The 18613-nt window shown below is 38.2% G+C and overlaps 2 protein-coding genes across 2 annotated transcripts; both read left to right on the plus strand.

Annotated features, from left to right (window-relative positions):
• Nucleotides 1–1212: 1212 nt before the first annotated feature.
• On the plus strand, nucleotides 1213–5830 carry ypel3 (yippee-like 3). Its single transcript, XM_068336989.1, has 5 exons — nucleotides 1213–1509; nucleotides 3255–3373; nucleotides 3624–3667; nucleotides 4209–4317; nucleotides 4800–5830. The coding sequence occupies exons 2-5, from the start codon at nucleotides 3257–3259 to the stop codon at nucleotides 4887–4889; spliced, it is 360 nt and encodes a 119-aa protein (XP_068193090.1). The 5' UTR covers nucleotides 1213–1509; nucleotides 3255–3256; the 3' UTR covers nucleotides 4890–5830.
• A 3857-nt stretch (nucleotides 5831–9687) lies between these two features.
• On the plus strand, nucleotides 9688–16947 carry LOC137609750 (V-type proton ATPase 16 kDa proteolipid subunit c). Its single transcript, XM_068337010.1, has 3 exons — nucleotides 9688–9935; nucleotides 15008–15191; nucleotides 15783–16947. Exons 1-3 carry the CDS (start codon nucleotides 9860–9862, stop codon nucleotides 15985–15987), a joined length of 465 nt encoding a protein of 154 aa, XP_068193111.1. The 5' UTR covers nucleotides 9688–9859; the 3' UTR covers nucleotides 15988–16947.
• The last annotated feature ends 1666 nt before the right edge of the window (nucleotides 16948–18613 follow it).

Raw genomic sequence — 18613 nt, forward strand, 5'->3', positions numbered from 1 at the left:
TAATAATCTACCAGAATGCTGGTGAAACAAAGACTGTATTTTTCTGACCTGCTTTACTGTGCATTGCCATGTGACAAATAAGTTAATGGAAAATAAGTAGATCAGTGCAGACTAAGGTCTTTCGTACAGTAGATTTAGAGAGCAAAGGTTTGAATTGTTGGAAGTAGTTCTTGTTACCAAACAAGCAGGACTTCCACTGGAGAATTCACAATTACTTAAAAGTTTAGTGCAAAAGAACCATATTCCATGATTTTTCCAGATTAAGGGGCTTCTTCTCAAACTTTTTAGACTCACCTGCCACTGTATTTTCTTCTTTGAAGAAAATCAAGCCATACATAAAATAAAATAAAAACAATCTCAGTCTTTGCTGCAGAGAGTGTCTCCCACCAATGGAAGTACAGCACTGAAGAGTTCATCTGATATAGATGAAACTTTACTCTTGGACTGAAAGTGCCTTGTTTTCTTTTTTTCTTCTTTTCAGGAAGCTATTTGTCAATCTCTTTTTGCCCAGCAAAATTGCATGAAGAAGCAACCAGCTGTCATGCCATATACAAGGAGTCACTGTGAAAGGTTTAGGGGTGATACTGGTTCACAGTATGGCCCCTCAAGGACAAATTTAATGAGATTTATTTCTGATGGTAAAAAAAATCTGAAAATATAACTGTAAATTTGGGGATCTTGTGCCTTGTTTGCTAGTCATCATGATGGGCTCCTGTCAAGAATCCACAAAAGTCAAAATGGTTTGCATTTTTATTAATATAGCTTATTTTGGTTAATTCTTTAGTCAGTTTATACTCTTACTTTACACATTTACTCGTAATTATTTTGTGCTTTCCTGTATATATGTATTTTCGACATACTAAAACAAGTCCATTTCCCAGCTGGATCAATAAAGTCTGTCTAAGTCTCATTTCCAATCCTGTTTACCTAATTTCCTCACTCTTATTGCGTAACCATAAATATCTTTTATTTTCTATTTTTCATTTTTGATCCCGACAGTGAGTGTATATGATCAGTTCTAAACAAATACGCATTTGTATCTCAAATAAAAGCACAAAACCTGACAACCGAAAAGTCAATGGACTTTACAAAAGGACTCATATGAAGTCGAATCTGATTGGTTGACCCACATTCTAAACGTCACCTGCAGCCTCTGATTGGCTAACAGGGGTTTGTTTTGCACCCTTCAGACTTCCTCTTCTTCGTGTTTTTATAAACAAACCATATTTTTTTTCTCCTGCCGGAGCAGACGCACGGTAATTTCTTCGGACCATTGTTGACGAATTTCAGCTTCTGTTTCTGCTTCTATTTCGGAAGAACTTTGAGGAAAAAAACCCTGAGTGACGCGGTCCAACAATTAGGGGCTCCGTGTGTCCGTTTGTATTGTCCGAGTCGTCAGCGCGTGGTCGAGTGAAAAGCTGCCGACCCTAAAACTTTTACTCATTTGCTTGTCAGCCGTCAGATTCATTGCTTAGTTGTTTGGACTGAGAAGAGCTTCTGTGTTATCAGGTGAGTCGACAGACACCGTATAAATATCCTGCAATGCGTACCCAAACTGCAGTGTTACTTGTGCTGTGTTGTGTTGAGCTAGCAACTAGCTAATGCGTGAGCTATGACAGAGCTAGTGGTCAGTTCCTCTCGTTGTTGACATTCTGCGTGTATGAACGTGTCTGGACATATACTATACGTCGTGTTAAGCAGGGCAGCATGTGATGCATGAAATGTATTGGAGATCTACTAGATTATAATTGTAATGACGAGCATAGACCAGGAAGCAAGCTAAGAAACTGTTCTAACCTGTTTGCCAGCATTTGCCTCAACTAATTTTATACAGCAATACATGTTTGACAAATGTTTCCTCAACAAAATCTCTTCACAATAAAAGCATGCACACCACGTATTTTGCTAAGGCTGTCATTAATTAGCTATTTTCTGCTAGGATTTCTGAATATAAATATAGATGGCAATGAAGAATAGATAAATGATGAAGTAATCCTTGTTAGTCATCAGGCTGTTGATGTAGTCATAGCTGTGAGATAAAAATGTGTGTCATCAGAGTCTAAATATGAAGTCAGAAATTTACATGACGTAATAACCATTTAAATTTGATTTCAACGTAATTCCCAACTCTTCATCTTTCTGTATTTATTTCCTTGTGGAATTTGGCTTTGCAGTTTTTAAACAATCAAATTGATTAATAAATTGCTTAAAATTGAATTATCTAATCTCAAAGCAGAATGGTTTACAGCAGTTGACAGGATCCTGAGTTGAACCCAGGACATCTGGGGACAGTTTTGCAAGCAAATATATTTTTTTCCTGCTGTCCAAGGACTGCTACTGCCAAAATTTATATTATATTTATGGCATTTAGTTCCCATGGGCAAAAAGAGGGTTGTATTTCATTTGAATTTAATGTTTAACAGTGATGTATTTTCAAGAAGATGGATAGATGGATGGAACTGTAATGTAACATAAATACATTTGCTTTGGGCAAAATTGACAGCTGCAAGGCATTTAAATTGTCAAACCTATGACACTAGTCTTTAATTGCTACTTCATTTTATAAATTAGTTGTTTAAATTTGTTGTAAAATCAAGCCCCCAACAGTGATAAAGACTTTGACATTAACAAATAATAATTAGTCTTTGTTCCAAGCGGTTATTAAATATAATTGTTTTAAACATCTATTTTTTAAAAATTTAATATGTATTTAGTGCATGTACTCCAGAGTTGGTAAATTAAATAGTTGTCTAAATTTATATTCAAAAGTCACCTTTCCAGTGCAGGTAGTCACATTTTGGGATTGTCTCATCTTCACAGTTTGGTTGCAGTCATCCTCACTCAGAAATATGACTTATCAAAGCCACAAGAGGGCTGGGGATCACTGAGCTAGTATACAGGAGAATGTTACACAGCATTGGCCCTCCGTCTCCGCATTCACACTAGTCATACACAAAGGAATTCTATCCAACAGCGCTGTTGTATGTCTAAGGATCAGGTGGGTGAGGTCATCGAGGCTGTCTAAAATATATAGAGAGTTGTAATTCTTTCTCCTTTCTTGGGTCAACTCTGGTCTGTCAAAGAGCTCTCAATAGCTTTTAATAGCTTTCGCTACTGAACTGGCCCTAATAATAGCTGAAAACATTCTTCCAGATTATTTAAATTTTAGAAGTCATAGCTTGTATCCCTGAATCACAAACACATGAACAACAGCATAATGTAATCCGACTGCCTTCTGCCCTCTTTCTCCTCAGACATGGTTAAACTTACAAAGGCCAAGACGTTCCAGGCTTACCTGGACTCCTGCCACCGTCGCTACAGCTGTCTGCACTGCCGCGCCCATCTGGCCAACCATGATGATCTTATCTCCAAGGTGAGTGTGCTGCAAGCCTTTGTTGTTAAAAATAACTTCAGCTGGTTCATAACACCTGGTGGTATAGTATAGGTCATAATTTTATACATATTAGACTAAAAAAATAATATATCACCCACAGTTAAAGATCATAGTGTATATAATTTGTTAATTATAATATTTTTTTTGTTTTCAATCAATATATATATATAAATATAAATTAGGTATAGAACACAGTTTCACTCTTTCAGTTTTCTTCCTTGTCTCCTAGTCTTTCCAGGGTAGTCAAGGCCGGGCCTACCTCTTCAACTCTGTGTAAGTATTTTGTTTTTAAATATTGATACATGTTGGCACACTGAATATACAAATGTTTTTATCTCCATAATTACTGAATACTGTACATGTAATTTCAGTACTACTTCCTTATAATAGATATTTTCCTTAATTGGTCCTTTATCTTTGTTCAGCTTTGCTATCACATCTTCTCAGATTAGGTTATTATTTTCTTCATAGATGTGTCGACAAAAGAAAATAAAGTTCTAAATTTGCTGTTCTAGAAAGTCACTTTATATGGTCTAGGACTAGATCTAAATCTCAGAATTATAATACAATAAATCTGATTTTCTTTAGAGTGCACCTTGAAAGTCAAGAGTGTCTGCCCCACAAATACCCTCGACCCAAATGAAATGGCATCAAATGCATAACCCCCTTAAAGTTTCAGCATCTTCGACAGAAATTATAGCAATACAGAAGTATATTTTCTTTTCCTGTTGTTCTTTGTTGTCTCAGGGTGATGAAAATAATTACTGTGACTGACAGTGGAGCTTATTTGTGATAAGATTGCATCTGCTTTCAGGGTTAACATAGGCTGTGGTCCTGCAGAGGAAAGGCTGCTACTCACAGGCCTTCACGCAGTAGCTGACATCTACTGTGAAAACTGTCACACCACACTGGGCTGGAAATATGTAAGTGTGCCCACCTGCAAAGAAAAAGGGTAGATGCAAATCTTTTTGATTTGCATCTACCTAGATGTGTGTGTGTGTGTGTGTGTGTGTGTGTGTGTGTGTGTGTGTGTGTGTGTGTGTGTGTGTGTGTGTGTGTGTGTGTGTGTGTGTGTGTGTGTGTGTGTGTGTGTGTGTGTGTGTAAAACATGGTCAAACTTGTTTGAAAACTTATGTAATGTTCTCTGTGTCTTATGCTGTAATGTACAGTACAATAATATTTCAAACATTTATTTGGTTAGCATATGCTACCAATGCAATATTTAAAAGTCTGCATGGTACAAGTTTTTATGCTGCCTAAACTAAATATAACTCAACTAAGTTTTAGTTGAAGTCTGTGACCGATTTCAAGAATCCAGAAATGCCTTGTGAAATGATTACTGATTTGTAAATAACCCTGGTTTAAATACGGTTAGAGTTTTACTTGAATCGTTTTCCCTCAACAGGAACAAGCCTTTGAACTAAGCCAGAAGTACAAGGAGGGAAAGTTTATCATTGAGCTGTCTCACATGATAAAGGACAACGGCTGGGACTGAGAGGGAAACGTTCATCTTACTTCATAACTTTTTTCCAAAAGTTGAATCCACTCGACTTTAAAGGGTTCCAGTGTAGCTTCCTCATCCCGTATACAAGCCATCGCTGTGCCACACACTTCGTACAGCTTCGTCAAGAATAGCATGTGATGCCTTATCTTTTTGTGTGTTATTGATGTTTTTTCCAGCAACCACAACAACACATTCGCTGATATTGCTGTCCCAATTGCTAGTTGTGGTGGGATATGGAGTGAATGAGTGCACAGTTTATGTGTGAATGACTGGAAGATGTAGTCACACAGGCAGGAGTGTATGTTGGATTTGAAATCATGTTTGAGTGATAAAACCAATGAAATTAACTGGCCAAGATCAGGGTAAGAAAAAATGACCTTCTTCACCAGATGTTGATATGGGTTTTTCTGGGTTTAAGGTGCACATTTAGACATATCTGGTTGGAAGTGAGTTGCGTATTTAGGCCTGACTAAAACGTAGGGTATGAAAGGGTATGGGAATCCTTCTGCTAATGCAGGGTCAGGTTTGGACTTTTGTTTTTTTAAATCATGCTTTATAAGGAAAGGATCAGATCATTCAAGTCCTAATTTGGCAGAGGGAATCAGGATGTTGAATTGTTAATCCCAAAGTCTCCAAGAATTCTTAAATCTGGAGAACGACTGCTTGAAGGTGTGCATTTGAGTGTGTGTGCATGCTAAGCATTAGTAGGATTCACATTAAGAAATTTCACAGCACAGCTGGAATATCTTAGTTATTGCTGATGAGATCTGTCCTTGTGTTTGTATAATCTAACACTGAGCTGCCCTTACAGATACATTTACTCAATTGTGTTCGAGCAAAGTGTGATTAGAATTATGTAGCATATTTATGGTGATTTTTTTTATGTCTTCCTCTGTTGAAAGTTTATTTTAACCTGATCATTAAAGTGCAGTGTGTCTGTAAACTTTGTTGTGCAGTTTTCTTCGCTTGTATTTTATTGTGCTCTTTTGTCTCGTCTCTTTTATAACCACAACACAAACTTTTTGTCTCTGGTTTGATAACAGGATGACACATAAGTTTGCAAAAATTGTTTCACAGTTTTGTAGAGGTAGGGTGCTGGCTATGGAACAGCTAATTTGATGAGGTGGTGATCTGGGTTGAGATTGTTTTTGTCTTATGTTTTTGCGTTTTGTGTTCGTGGATTTTGCCTTCAATGCTTGGACAAAAATGAGACCCTGCCATTCTCATACAATTCGCCGTGTATTCATGCCTGGCACCAAGCAATATCCAGGAATCTGGTGATCCAGAATGTTTACATTTATATGGTGCATAGAAAATAAACTGATAGATAACAAATGATAGTAGTGCACTCACAGCTTAGATCAAAGTGTAGCTGAAAATGAGTGAAATATGGTACTGTATATTGGTCCTGATGTGGAAACATCTGAGTATGAAAATATGCTTTCCTTGACAGATGGGTAGTTGAGAATAATTCTATTCACGTCAATGCCAGCTTGTCATCTGAAGACTGGTCCTCATGCATATGACAACTACAACTAGATCTCGCGACACCCCTGAATTCACAATTTTACCCTGACCTACTTGTGTATGTCAAAGATCAAAGCTAGTGCTCTGACCAACTTTCATAGATGAAAGCAGCAGCTTTGATCTACAGTCTTACACTGGCCTTCTCCCTCGTCTTTCTATCTTACCCGGTTTCTGAGTGTACAAAAGTTAAAATTTGACCTTGACCTAGCTTTCTCGATGTCATCATCTCATTTTCATCCCCTTTGCCACCCGAGTAATATGCTTTTTGTTTCATCTTTCTATCTGCAATGGTTGCGAAGATATTTGGTGGACTAACAAACGATGAACAAACGAACAAACAGACAGACGAACACTGACAATAACAACACATCACTGCTTTGAAGCGGGATGTAATAATATTGTAACAATATAGGTTATATTCAGTTTCTTAATTTACACATAAAGCATAGCTCTCAGTTACAGCAAGGAAGGGATCTGAAAGTAAATCAGCCAGCAGATGGTGATGGTGGTTCTGTCAGAAAAGCTTCATACTGGCTCTGTATAAGTGTGTTTCAATGTGTTCAATGTCTTGGTGTCACATCAGACTACCACAAAACATAAAAAAAAGATATCGAAATGTATTAAAAAGATGTGACTTCTACTAAAATACACCATGTACTATGTTCCAGTTAGTTTGGCATGCCTAACCCAAACAACTTCTTTTTTAATGGTTAGTCTTTGTAACATCATTTCCATGAGGTATTCAGTAACTATATTACCCACATCCAGTTATGTGATGTGGAAAACATACCTCTCAGAACAACTCAGAGCACTAATCTCTCTAAACCAGGTTTACCTCATAAATTGACAATGACCTCCATGTGAATGTTAATCAGTTCATTTGTTAAAAATTAGTTAATCGTAACAGCGAAAGGCTTTTTTCATAAAAGTGAATAATTTAAAATACCATGCAATATTAAAATACAGTTGAAATATATATTTTAAGACTGTGTTATAATGTTTTTATAGTAATCTAGAAAGAGAAAGAGCATCAAATAAAATACTGAAAAAAAAATTCAGATTTTCATCAATATCAAAATTCCATCGGGTCTTCAAATCAAAATTACTCTTACTTTTGCACTGAATTAACCACTGCTGTAAAAAGGGCATTGATTTATGCCCATATTACACAACATAAAATCTATTAATCTCTTCCAGTGTATCATGACAGAAAAGCAAGTTGAATCAGTGTTATGTCTCTTCTCAGATTCAATTTAATTTTCTGTTTTTTCTCTAAAACTTGGACTAGGAGCAGGTCACATGAATGAGCTCTGACCAGAATGCTGATGCTGAAGAGGCTGCTGACAGTCATGTGTGCGTCGTACATTTTCAACCATTGGCTCTGCCCTTACTTTTCATTCCTGAAAAAACTATGAGTTTGAATTCTAAGAACATTCACGTGACACCACTGAGCTAGTCAAAGGCATTTCTGAGTAACGAACTGTGAGTTAGTTTTATGACGTGGTACTGAGGAAAAATTCAGTTTTATTATTCTTAAAGAATTCCTAGTAAGCATGGATACACTTCGCCAAGTACTGCTTCTATTTTTCTTGTATACTGAAAAAAATGGGTAATGGCAGATAACTCTCATTTATGGCGATTGTGGCGCCAACTACAATATCAAACAGCAAGCGTAAGAAATGAAACAGCGGAGTAAAAAAGACAGTAACAAATTCTGTGAGAATTTCTAGGATCTACTATAAACTACACTAGTAAATATTTGTGACACAACTATCTGAGGCAAATCCTAGCTAGCATTGTTTGAGTCAAGGTAGGAATCCAGTTATTGGAAAAGATGATTAGAGACTACAGTGATCTTAAGACCAATAAAACAAAATGAAATGTAAATTGAGGTTAATTTTCTAAGAGTATGAAGAAGCAGCAACAATGGTCATATATTTTCTATTTATTGTAAGTACAGGTAATTTGTGCAAATGTATGAACTAAAGACCTTAGATCTAATCTATATATAGTAAATGTTTTTTTAAAGTTGATTTATAATTTAATTATTAGGTTTGAGACTTGAGTGTCTCTATCCAAAACATGTTGCTGCAACGATCAGTGATCCATAAATAAATAATTTATTTTTTATCAGATATTTGGCAGCTTTAAAAATGTATTTTATTATATATTTATGAAAATAAAATACACCTACACATACTTTTATCGGCACAATAAATGTTTTGACAGCTAACTGTTTTTATACATCCATTTGTTTTTCCACATACGTAAATAAAAATTCCCATGTGTTTGAATAGAAGACAATTCAACAACTCATACCTGAATATAGTACAGTAATACTGTACTTTTCATTACACAGATACACCACAGCACGCGGTGCAGGTTTTGTACATCAGTTCAAAAATATTAAGGAGACGAAAAAGAACAATCATCTTTGCTGATCCCCATGGGATTTAAGTGATTAGTGATCTTTATTTGCTTCCATTCAGAACTCACTGAGGGATGCCCTGGTACAAGAATTATCTTGGTTGTGAAACAAAGAGAAAAAAGTAAAACATGATGTGAAAAATCTAGACAAAATCAATCGGCAATGAATAGGATTTGCGAGTAAAGTCCATCATTAAGCTGACATGAGGAGCACCTCTTCAGTGTCACCTTGACAATGTAAACTGTAGGATGTGTTTCTAGATTAAACAGCAAAGAAAGTCTTACTTTCTTTGACACCCGCAAAATCTATATAGTTGTTTTGGATCAATCTCTCCCTATTCTGTTACTCCATGGTAAAACATACTGTACAACCCACTGTTACAGTACACAGCTAGGAAGAAGGTTCCACTTGATAGTCATTCTTGTGAAATTTGTATCGCCTCCATATTACGTTTTTTGTTATCTTTTAATGTTATGAAGTAAAGCAGTGCTCAGGGATTGATTTTACAATTTCATATCTATATTAATTTGACTGAATGAAGTGACACCCAGCGTATCGACTGCAGTCAGTCCACTTGCAGCAGAACATACCACTAAATGTACACTGTCTCAACTTCTCGGACCAAATACAGGGCATTACAGATTAGGGAATTACAAACATTACCAACGAACAATAGCTGCAAAAATTATTTTGAAAGTATTATAAAAGGAGAACATTTATGTACGACATTTCGAGCCCAGTGAACAAGAGATGCTGATTATTTTAATCCTGATCGTGTCGATAACCCCCTAAATTCGTTTAGATGGTTTCTTCCGAGATGGTTGATCATGTGACTTTTTCCGTTTCGCCATTTTACTCTTCAACACCGGTGCTCTCGTTGGCTGCAGCGTTGTCTCCCCCTCTCAGTGATATAATCTGTCCAAGGCTGACGGTGGGCAAGGGGGAAACCTAAAAAAAGAGGATACTCTGCGTTTTAGCTTTATTACAACGAAAGATAAGTACAAGAATGTCTTCTGAGGATATCCCCGAGTACTCGCCTTTCTTCGCTGTGATGGGAGCCTCTGCGGCCATGGTGTTCAGCGGTAAATACACCAGCTCCTACATCTGACATTTCATCCTTTGGCGTTATCATATAACGCAAAGTACGATTTAGCTTGGCCTGCTAATGAAATCCTCTGATGTTAGTAGAAACTACAGTGCGTGGCTGTTGTAAGAGAAACGCCGTTGGTGTTGGCTGATTCGGTCACGGCTCACACACACCTGGCAGGGATGCGATGGAGAGGCGGGGGAGGGATTGCACCGACATCAAGTCGCTGACCATGAGCTCTTCACGCCGCTAACGTTAGTTAGCTACCTCCTCAGTGAGGCGGGTCACATCGGAGCTTAAATGCTACTTTTTAGCCTGGCAGCTGGAGATTGGTGACGCAGACCGGTAGTGGGGCGGTTGCTGTCCCGATCAGGCCGTGTCTCATCAAGGCATTTCACACGACTTGAAGGTCAGATCGTTAGAAATTATAAGATGGATGCTAAGATCTGGTTCAGCGCATGTTTCCCGTTGAATGTAATAACTAGCCAGCATCAAGGCCTTAAAACCACTGTGGATGATTCAAGGGACGATATAATTTATACAGTCTTGAATTAACTCATTCATGGGCTACCTTCTTAAAATCGTAGCTTGCACTTGAGGCCCTGTCTAGATACAATCACACATATTGAGTATTTCACTTTTGTATTATAACAGATAGATGTATTGTTCATGCTCTGTAATTTACGATTTGCTACACCATGGGAACGCAATGGCGCCTCAATCCGCTATTTTAATCCGACGTGAGTGCTTTTAAACTGAACAAAACGGAGTAGGGCCGTGATTTCTGTAACTGACTCCTGCTAAAGGGAGAAACAGTGATGTCAAGTGTAAGAAACAAGTAGAGGCGTCTGATCGCTAACATTAATGGCTATTTAATCATCTGTACGATGGCTGACATCTTGTAATTCTGAGGACCCAGTTGACAGAAGCCGGCTGTTCATCCTTATTCAGTATTTGGTTTACAGTCAGTTTACGTGAACCGACTAACTTAAGCCTCCATCTAAGTTTTCAATATGTGTTTTCATTTTGTTCACATCTCTTGTTAAAGTATTTTTATGTATTTATGAAATTGATTAGATTTTCTTTTTCGCATTTTTGCTGGAGATGCCCATCCCTATCATTTATGTGATGTGATGTTTGCATTCTTAATAATACTGGTGAAGTTGTCAGAGGTAGTTTTTGTAAATTTTTGTTACAAGTGATATTGGCTCACTGTAAAATAATCATGGAGCAGTCAGTTCTCCCAGATGGGAGAGATGGGTTAGTGTTGGTGTCGCCCAGAGAGAAGGTATTGTCTGCTAAATTATACTCAGTAGCCGGTTGGCTAAGGTTAGCTGTTAGTCTTGAGAGGAGCTTGTCCTGCATCCTCCTCCCTCACCACTTTCAGCACCTGGACAGCGGCGTCAAGCAGCACCACAGTGAATACAAAGAACAGGGCTGTTTTGTACAGAGTAGTCAAAACGGTACAACAATTGCTTATAGTCCCATGAAAGTAGAGTTGTTTTATAGTAAGTAGATAGCCTCCTGCTGTGAGCCACACTCTACTGTTTGCTGCTCCCAAAGCCAAGTGTGATGATTAGTGATGGGTTTGCATATTGCACATACTGATCAAGAATAGCGATGACCAGTAGACATAGTTTTTCTTCTTTCAGGGTGCTTAAAGTCTGGCTAAGAATTGACAAGACTTGACATACAATAAACAAGTTACCATTTGTATTTGTCATGACAATATTGATGTATTAGGAACCGACCAGGGTTGCATAATTTTATCGCCATTTTGAAGTGTCTTTACGAGGGATAGGCCACACACGGCTTTTTCATCATTATGCTGCTGTTCCATGTGGCTTGAGAAAATAAAATAAAAATATCCATTGGAAGTGTATTTTTGTTTGGTAGTTCATTTTTTTAGTGTAGCTTTAGATTGGAGGATTATTGTGATCTTGAAATGATACATAAATTTGTATTTTACAATTTTTATTATTTTTCATCACCCAAAAAATGTGTCACATTAACCAGGTAAAAGTCCCATTAACCAGGTAAAATAAACATTTAAGCAGCAATTTTTCAAATATTGATTTTTCCTTGTTCAGTTAAGTAATTTTAAGTTTATTTTTTAAATTCAGGTCAAGGCTCCAATGCACACTCTGAAAGACCAAAGGCAATAAAAGGATAATGGCTCACTGTATTTTTTGTTTGCTGCATAGGTAATTTAAGGTCTTTTATTTAAAATTAATTTGAAAGAGACTTTCAACTCAACGTGTTTTATAAAAAGAGTTCAAAATGTGTTCATTACATAAATGAAATTTAATTTTCTGTGTAGCACTTCATGGATTTCATAAGAAAAATAGTAGTTTCTCACACAAAGCGTGAAGGTAACCCCCCCGCCCCCCTATATTCAGTGTAATTCATTTTAGATGTCAAAAAATGTTTGCAGCTTCCAGTTTTGTTTTGTTTTTTGTTTTTTTGTGGAAACCAGGTCTAAATAGCTCTTTGAGTGTAAAAGTTGCTGACCCCTGGTCTATACAGATGATATGTGAGGTAACTTAAACACTTTTGCCTTCATCATACGAGGTTTAAGAGTTACACTTAGGATGTCAAATGTTTCATTAACATTCAAAATAAAACTAAACTAAATTAAAATAAGGGACAGGATGTGGCGCATCATTGAAAACACAAATAAGAAATATTAGAAATAAACAAAATGGACCAGAGGCTATAATTTAAGAATTTTTTTAAAGATGAGAATGTCAACATTGTTGTGGGAGAGGGTTGATCTCTATGCAGCCAATCAGTCCCCTGCTGTGGAGAACAGCCTCTCACTAGAAACATGTTGCCAACATGAGGGAATTTTAATACTTGATGCTTCTTTAAAGTTGTTTCCCACAGCAGCTTCATACTGAGATGTAGAAAAAATAAAAGCAACCATAAAAGCGTGACTGATTGTTAAAATAAAGATTAAATTCAAGTTTATTGATCCCCAACGGGGAAATTATTTTTTCACTCAAGTTATGCATGCATATATACAGTACAGACCAAACGTTTGGACACACCTTCTCATTCAAAGAGTTTTCTTTATTTTCATGGCTATGAAAATTGTAGATTCACACTGAAGGCATCAAAACTATGAATTAACACATGTGGAATTATATACTTAACAAAAAAGTGTGAAACAACCGAAAATATGTCTTATATTCTAGGATCTTCAAAGTAGCCACCTTTTGCTCTGATTACTGCTTCGCACACTCTTGGCATTCTCTTGATTAGCCTCAAGAGGTAGTCACCGGAAATGGTCTTCCAACAGTCCTGAAGGAGTTCCCAGAAATGCTTAGCACTTGTTGGCCCTTTTGCCTTCACTTTGCAGTCCAGCTCACCCCAAACCATCTCGAATGGGTTCAGGTCCGGTCACTGTGGAGGCCAGGTCATCTGGTGCAGCACCCCATCACTTCTTGTTCAAATAGCCCTTACACAGCCTGGAGGTGTGTTTGGGGTCATTGTCCTGTTGAAAAATAAATGATGGTCCAACTAAACGCAAACCGGATGGAATAGCATGCCGCTGTAAGATGCTGTGGTAGCCATGCTCGTTCAGTATCCCCTCAATTTTGAACAAATCCCCAACAGTGTCACCAGCAAAGCACCCCCACACCATCACACCTCCTCCTCCATTCTTCACGGTGGGAACCAGGCATGTAGAGTCCATCCGTTCACCTTTTCTGGGTCGCTCAAAGACACGGTGGTTGGAACCACAGATCCCAAATTTGGACTCATCAGACCAAAGCACAGATTTCCACTGGTCTAATGTCCATTCCTTGTGTTCTTTAGTCCGCACAAGTCTCTCGTCCATGTGCAGATTGTAAAGCCCTTTGAGACATTGTTTGTGAATCTGGGCTATATAAAAATAAATAAACTTCAAACTTCTTCTGCTTGTTGCCTGTCCTTAGCAGTGGTTTCCTAGCAGCTATTCTACCATGAAGGCCTGATTCACATAGTCTTCTCTTAACAGTTGTTCTAGAGATGTGTCTGCTGCTAGAACTCTGTGTGTCATTGACCTGGTCTCTAATCTGAGCTGCTATTAACCTGCGATTTCTGAGGCTGGTGACTCGGATGAACTCATCCTCCGCAGCAGAGGTGACTCTTGGTCTTCCTTTCCTGGGGCGGTCCTCATATGAGCCACTTTCTTTGTAGCGCCTGATGGTTTTTGCGACTGCACTTGGGGACACTTTCAAAGTTTCCCAATTTTTCGGACTGACTGCCCTTCATTTCTTAAAGTAATGATGGCCACTCGTTTTTCTTTACTTAGCTGCTTTTTCTTGCCATAATACAAATTCTAGCAGTCTATTCAGTAGGACTATCAGCTGTGTATCCACCTGAGTTCTGCACAACACAACTGATGGTCCCAACCCCATTTATAAGACAAGAAATCCCACTTATTACACCTGACAGGGCACACCTGTGAAGTGGAAACAATTTCAGGTGACTACCTCTTGAAGCTCATCAAGAGAATGCATAATGTGTGCAAAGCAGTAATCAGAGCAAAAGGTGGCTACTTAGAAGAAAGTAAAATATAAGGCATATTTTCAGTTGTTTTACACTTTTTTGTTAAGTACATATTTCCACGTGTGTTAATTCATAGTTTCGTTGCCTTCGGTGTGAATCTACATTGTAAATAGTCATGAAAAGAAAGGAAACTCATTGAATGGGAAGGTGTGTCCAAACTTTTGGTCTGTACTGTATGTGTCAGACATTGTTTTCTTAACATTGTGCACAGGCCACTTGGTATGTTGCATCACCGCTGTAACTGCATACATACATAACAGGTTTGGCAGCGATCATAGCGATTCCTGTTCCATTCTTTCTTCTGCTTGCCCAACATATCAGTGTAAAATGTCTCAGGGCTAGTCTGCCAGTTGAGCAGCCAGAAGGGTGAATAATTCTCACAAGCTTCCATGTGAAGTCTTCTGTGGTTGGTTTGTTGGGAAAATTCCTTTCATGAAACATGAACAGTGGATGACATTACTTACAATGAACATATGAGATGTGTTAACAGGAAGACTTTTCTCTGTCACCCAGCATTAGGAGCAGCTTATGGGACGGCAAAGAGTGGCACGGGCATCGCGGCCATGTCTGTGATGCGTCCAGAGCTCATCATGAAATCCATCATCCCCGTGGTCATGGCTGGTATCATCGCCATCTACGGGTTGGTGGTGGCAGTGCTGATAGCAAACAACATCTCTGACAGACTGCCCCTTTATAAGTAAGTAGTTTTATATACACATGATCATGCCATGTCATGAATTCAGTTATATGTAATATCAGACAGGAATTGAGACTCACTCACTTCCCTTCACTTTCAGCTTGTGTTATTATTGGTCCAAAATTAACCTGCTTTAAATCTGGTGTAGTTTTCATTTGATGATTAATAGGAAGCTTATGGTGCATTCAGGTGCAAGCAAAAACCAAAACACTAAAAAAATGGTCATGTTTGTTGTTTAATATAATGTTTTTAAGCAATTTCATTTGGTGAACAGTAAAATATAACAAAAACAAGAGTTTAGTCTCTTCAGCCTCATTTTGGATTTGCCACATTTGACTTGGTTTGAGTTCCAAGACTAGATAATCGATCGTGACTTGCTAAATAATGACCTGGGTCGATCTCTGATATCTACTTCATGGTTTGTGTACTTATCAGTTGAAGCATGTAAATAAAGTAATAGAAATATCCTAAACGCAGTAAACAAAAACCCAAACCCCTGGCTAACTGCTTCTACAAACATAAGTAGGTTTAAAAAAATAACTTATGTCTTTGACATGACTGAAGTAAGTACTCTTTGTTTCCTTTCAACAGGAGTTTCCTGTATCTTGGGGCGGGTCTGAGCGTGGGACTGAGTGGTCTGGCGGCCGGGTTCGCCATTGGTATCGTGGGCGATGCCGGCGTGAGAGGCACCGCCCAGCAGCCCCGGCTTTTCGTCGGCATGATCCTCATCCTGATCTTTGCTGAAGTTCTGGGGCTTTACGGCCTTATCGTGGCCCTCATCCTATCTACAAAATAAGTGTCTACATCAAACACCATCTCATTCATTCCACATCAATGCAGCAAGAACAAATAGGATATTTTCATCTCCTTCCATTACGCCCCGTGGGTCTGACAGGATGGGATGGCAACAGAAACACGGCAGTGGTCAACTCGACAGCCGTGTCCTCAGTAGATGTGATCAATCCATATTGTTTAAAGCCATCCAGTTGTGTCAGGTCTTGTGGGTACCGAACGGGCATGAAGACGTGTTGGTTGTTGTGGGATGATGTGTGGACAGTCTGCTTGATTTGTTGTCTGATCTTAAGCTGTACAGTGATCCAGAGTCCCTCCACCTCCCTGTAAATGTAGTAACAAGTCTGTGCTGTGAGTGTGAATATCAACGTTGATCCCTCTGCCCATTTCCCTCCTTTGTTTTTTTTTGTTGGTGTTTTTCAACATTCTTCGTTTTGAGACTGAAGAATCGTTCACATTAGTGTTTTATTTTTTTCATGTTCTTATTTTTGGGACCATTTTTGAATCACAGTGGTGAGGAACTGACAAGACATTTTTTTCACTATTTATGAGAAGTTATGAAGATTTTGACTTAAAACTGTCTAAATGGAATACTGTTTATTGAATACCCTATATACATTAAAATATATAAATTATCTGTGTATAGTTAGATTAATTGCACTGTGGCTAATTGTTCTAAGTGCTTGGAATTCCTCTGGATGTAGTGTGAATATTATTGGAGGATGTCCACATGTTACATGGAGTTGACAGTGTGTGGTGTGTGTTTGTGTGTGTGGGCATGTGTGTGTGTGTGAATGACATGTTGAAGTCTATTTCTGTTTAATATGACACTCTCAAACACTAGTATTGTTTACCTGTAGTGCTGCTGTGTTGATTTTGGGTTTTTTTTTTTCTGTTTAAGGTGATTGCTCACTGTTCAAACATGCCTGTCAGATTTCCAAATAAAACTCAACCTCCTCCAGAACTTCACTAGCAATCCTTTTTTATGATGTTAGTGGGTCTATAAATGACATTTGGTCTTTTCAAGTCATCCTTTATTTAGTTGAATTACAATTTTGAGCCGATGTAGCTGGAAGAACATGTCTGGATGATATTTATTAGAATACATACCATGGCGGACATATTGTTGTCTGTTCATTTCATGTCAAAACAAAGCTTCATAAGATTGGAAGGATTTTCTTGCTTTATCAGATAATGGAAAAACAGGCTGCAAAAAAAGTTGAGATGAAGACAACTGTTATTGCATAAGTTATACCAACATGGCCACTCACAGGTTAACATGGATCGACTCCAAATGTACAATAATAGTCACTTCTTCTGCATATGCCAGTCTTCTTCACCAAGCTTCATAAATATCTGTCGAGCAATTAATGAATAATTGATGAAAATGCTGCTAAAGAGCCATGCAAAATAATAATTCATTCTAAGACCCATTTCGTTGCTCAGATCCTCTCCAAAAAGATGGTTTTTGTTCACGGCACATGTCACAGCATTTCTCTTGGTTAAATAAACTAAAAATAAATTAAAACCTCCCTGGTGAATGTAAAAATATGGCTGTGCTCATTCCATGTGTATTGACCCTGACTGAAGAGAGGTTTACGATAAAACGTCACTCAGTCATTTTCAGATTACCACCGTTATATCCGCCGCAGCGGGTCACGGGGAGCCGGAGCCTATCTCGGCGGCATAGGACGTGAGGCAGGGGACACTCCGGGCACGATGCCAGTGCACCGTGGAGCCACAAAAAGACGTACAACCATGCACACACACACTCATTCCTAAGGGCAATTCGTACCTGCCAATCAACCTGAACTACATACTTTCGGAGGTGGGAGGAAGCCGGAGAACCCGGACAGAATCCACGCAGACGGGGAGAGCATGCGAACCCCGCACAGAGCGGGACTCGAACCACTGCGCCACCGTGAAAACATCACTCGATCCATCAATATTTGTTCGTCACACTGGTGGCAATATTTTAGATAAATAAAAGATTGCTTTCTTTGTGGATTAAAATAAAACCCCATCAAGCCTGGCTTACCTCGGAAGTTGTTGGAGACAAAAACAGACTGAACTAGAGTCACTGTTGAGCTGACATTTCTCGGGTGAACGTAACTAAATGCCAGTGTGACCTCAGCCTGCTGAACACGTAGGCCTAGATGGGAAACCGATAGCTCACACACAGCTCTGATGTGGCCACGAATCATTAGAATGATCCACGCATTTTAATCTTTTACATACGATAACTGTAATCTTGCAACTTTTATTTCTTATTTTATGTCAATATGACTAGCGTTTTTCAAAAACAATGAACGTATCCTGAGAACTATATTTTGTTGCAACCATTAAATGACACTTGGAACTCGGGACTTATATTTGAGTACTTAATTTGTTGTGTTACTTCGTGACGAAGTAAATTATCTGCTTAAAAAAAAACTTCTTACACGTTCTTATTTGCATTCTCATTTATTTTGAGTGGTTTCCCATTTTAAAATCAAATTTAAGGAGACATGAGTTCGGCTACCTTCAACTTGTAAAGAACTCATTATCATCTGCAAATAACTGGTATTATATAAGAATGTTACATTAACTTGCTTTATTGCTTCTTTACATACTAAAGTAAATGTTCTTGT

The sequence above is a fragment of the Antennarius striatus genome, chromosome 16 (assembly GCF_040054535.1).
Source record: "Antennarius striatus isolate MH-2024 chromosome 16, ASM4005453v1, whole genome shotgun sequence".
Classification (NCBI taxonomy): Eukaryota; Metazoa; Chordata; class Actinopteri; order Lophiiformes; family Antennariidae; genus Antennarius; species Antennarius striatus.

Bases quoted from the DNA above. Each gene is read 5' to 3' on its own strand.
- LOC137609750 (XM_068337010.1), top strand. From the start codon at position 9,860: ATGTCTTCTGAGGATATCCCCGAGTACTCGCCTTTCTTCGCTGTGATG. The intron at 9,936-15,007 runs GTAAATACACCA...TCTGTCACCCAG, and splicing joins TGCGGCCATGGTGTTCAGCG to CATTAGGAGCAGCTTATGGG. The intron at 15,192-15,782 runs GTAAGTAGTTTT...TCCTTTCAACAG, and splicing joins GACAGACTGCCCCTTTATAA to GAGTTTCCTGTATCTTGGGG.
- ypel3 (XM_068336989.1), top strand. From the start codon at position 3,257: ATGGTTAAACTTACAAAGGCCAAGACGTTCCAGGCTTACCTGGACTCC. The intron at 3,374-3,623 runs GTGAGTGTGCTG...CTTGTCTCCTAG, and splicing joins ATGATGATCTTATCTCCAAG to TCTTTCCAGGGTAGTCAAGG. The intron at 4,318-4,799 runs GTAAGTGTGCCC...TTCCCTCAACAG, and splicing joins CCACACTGGGCTGGAAATAT to GAACAAGCCTTTGAACTAAG.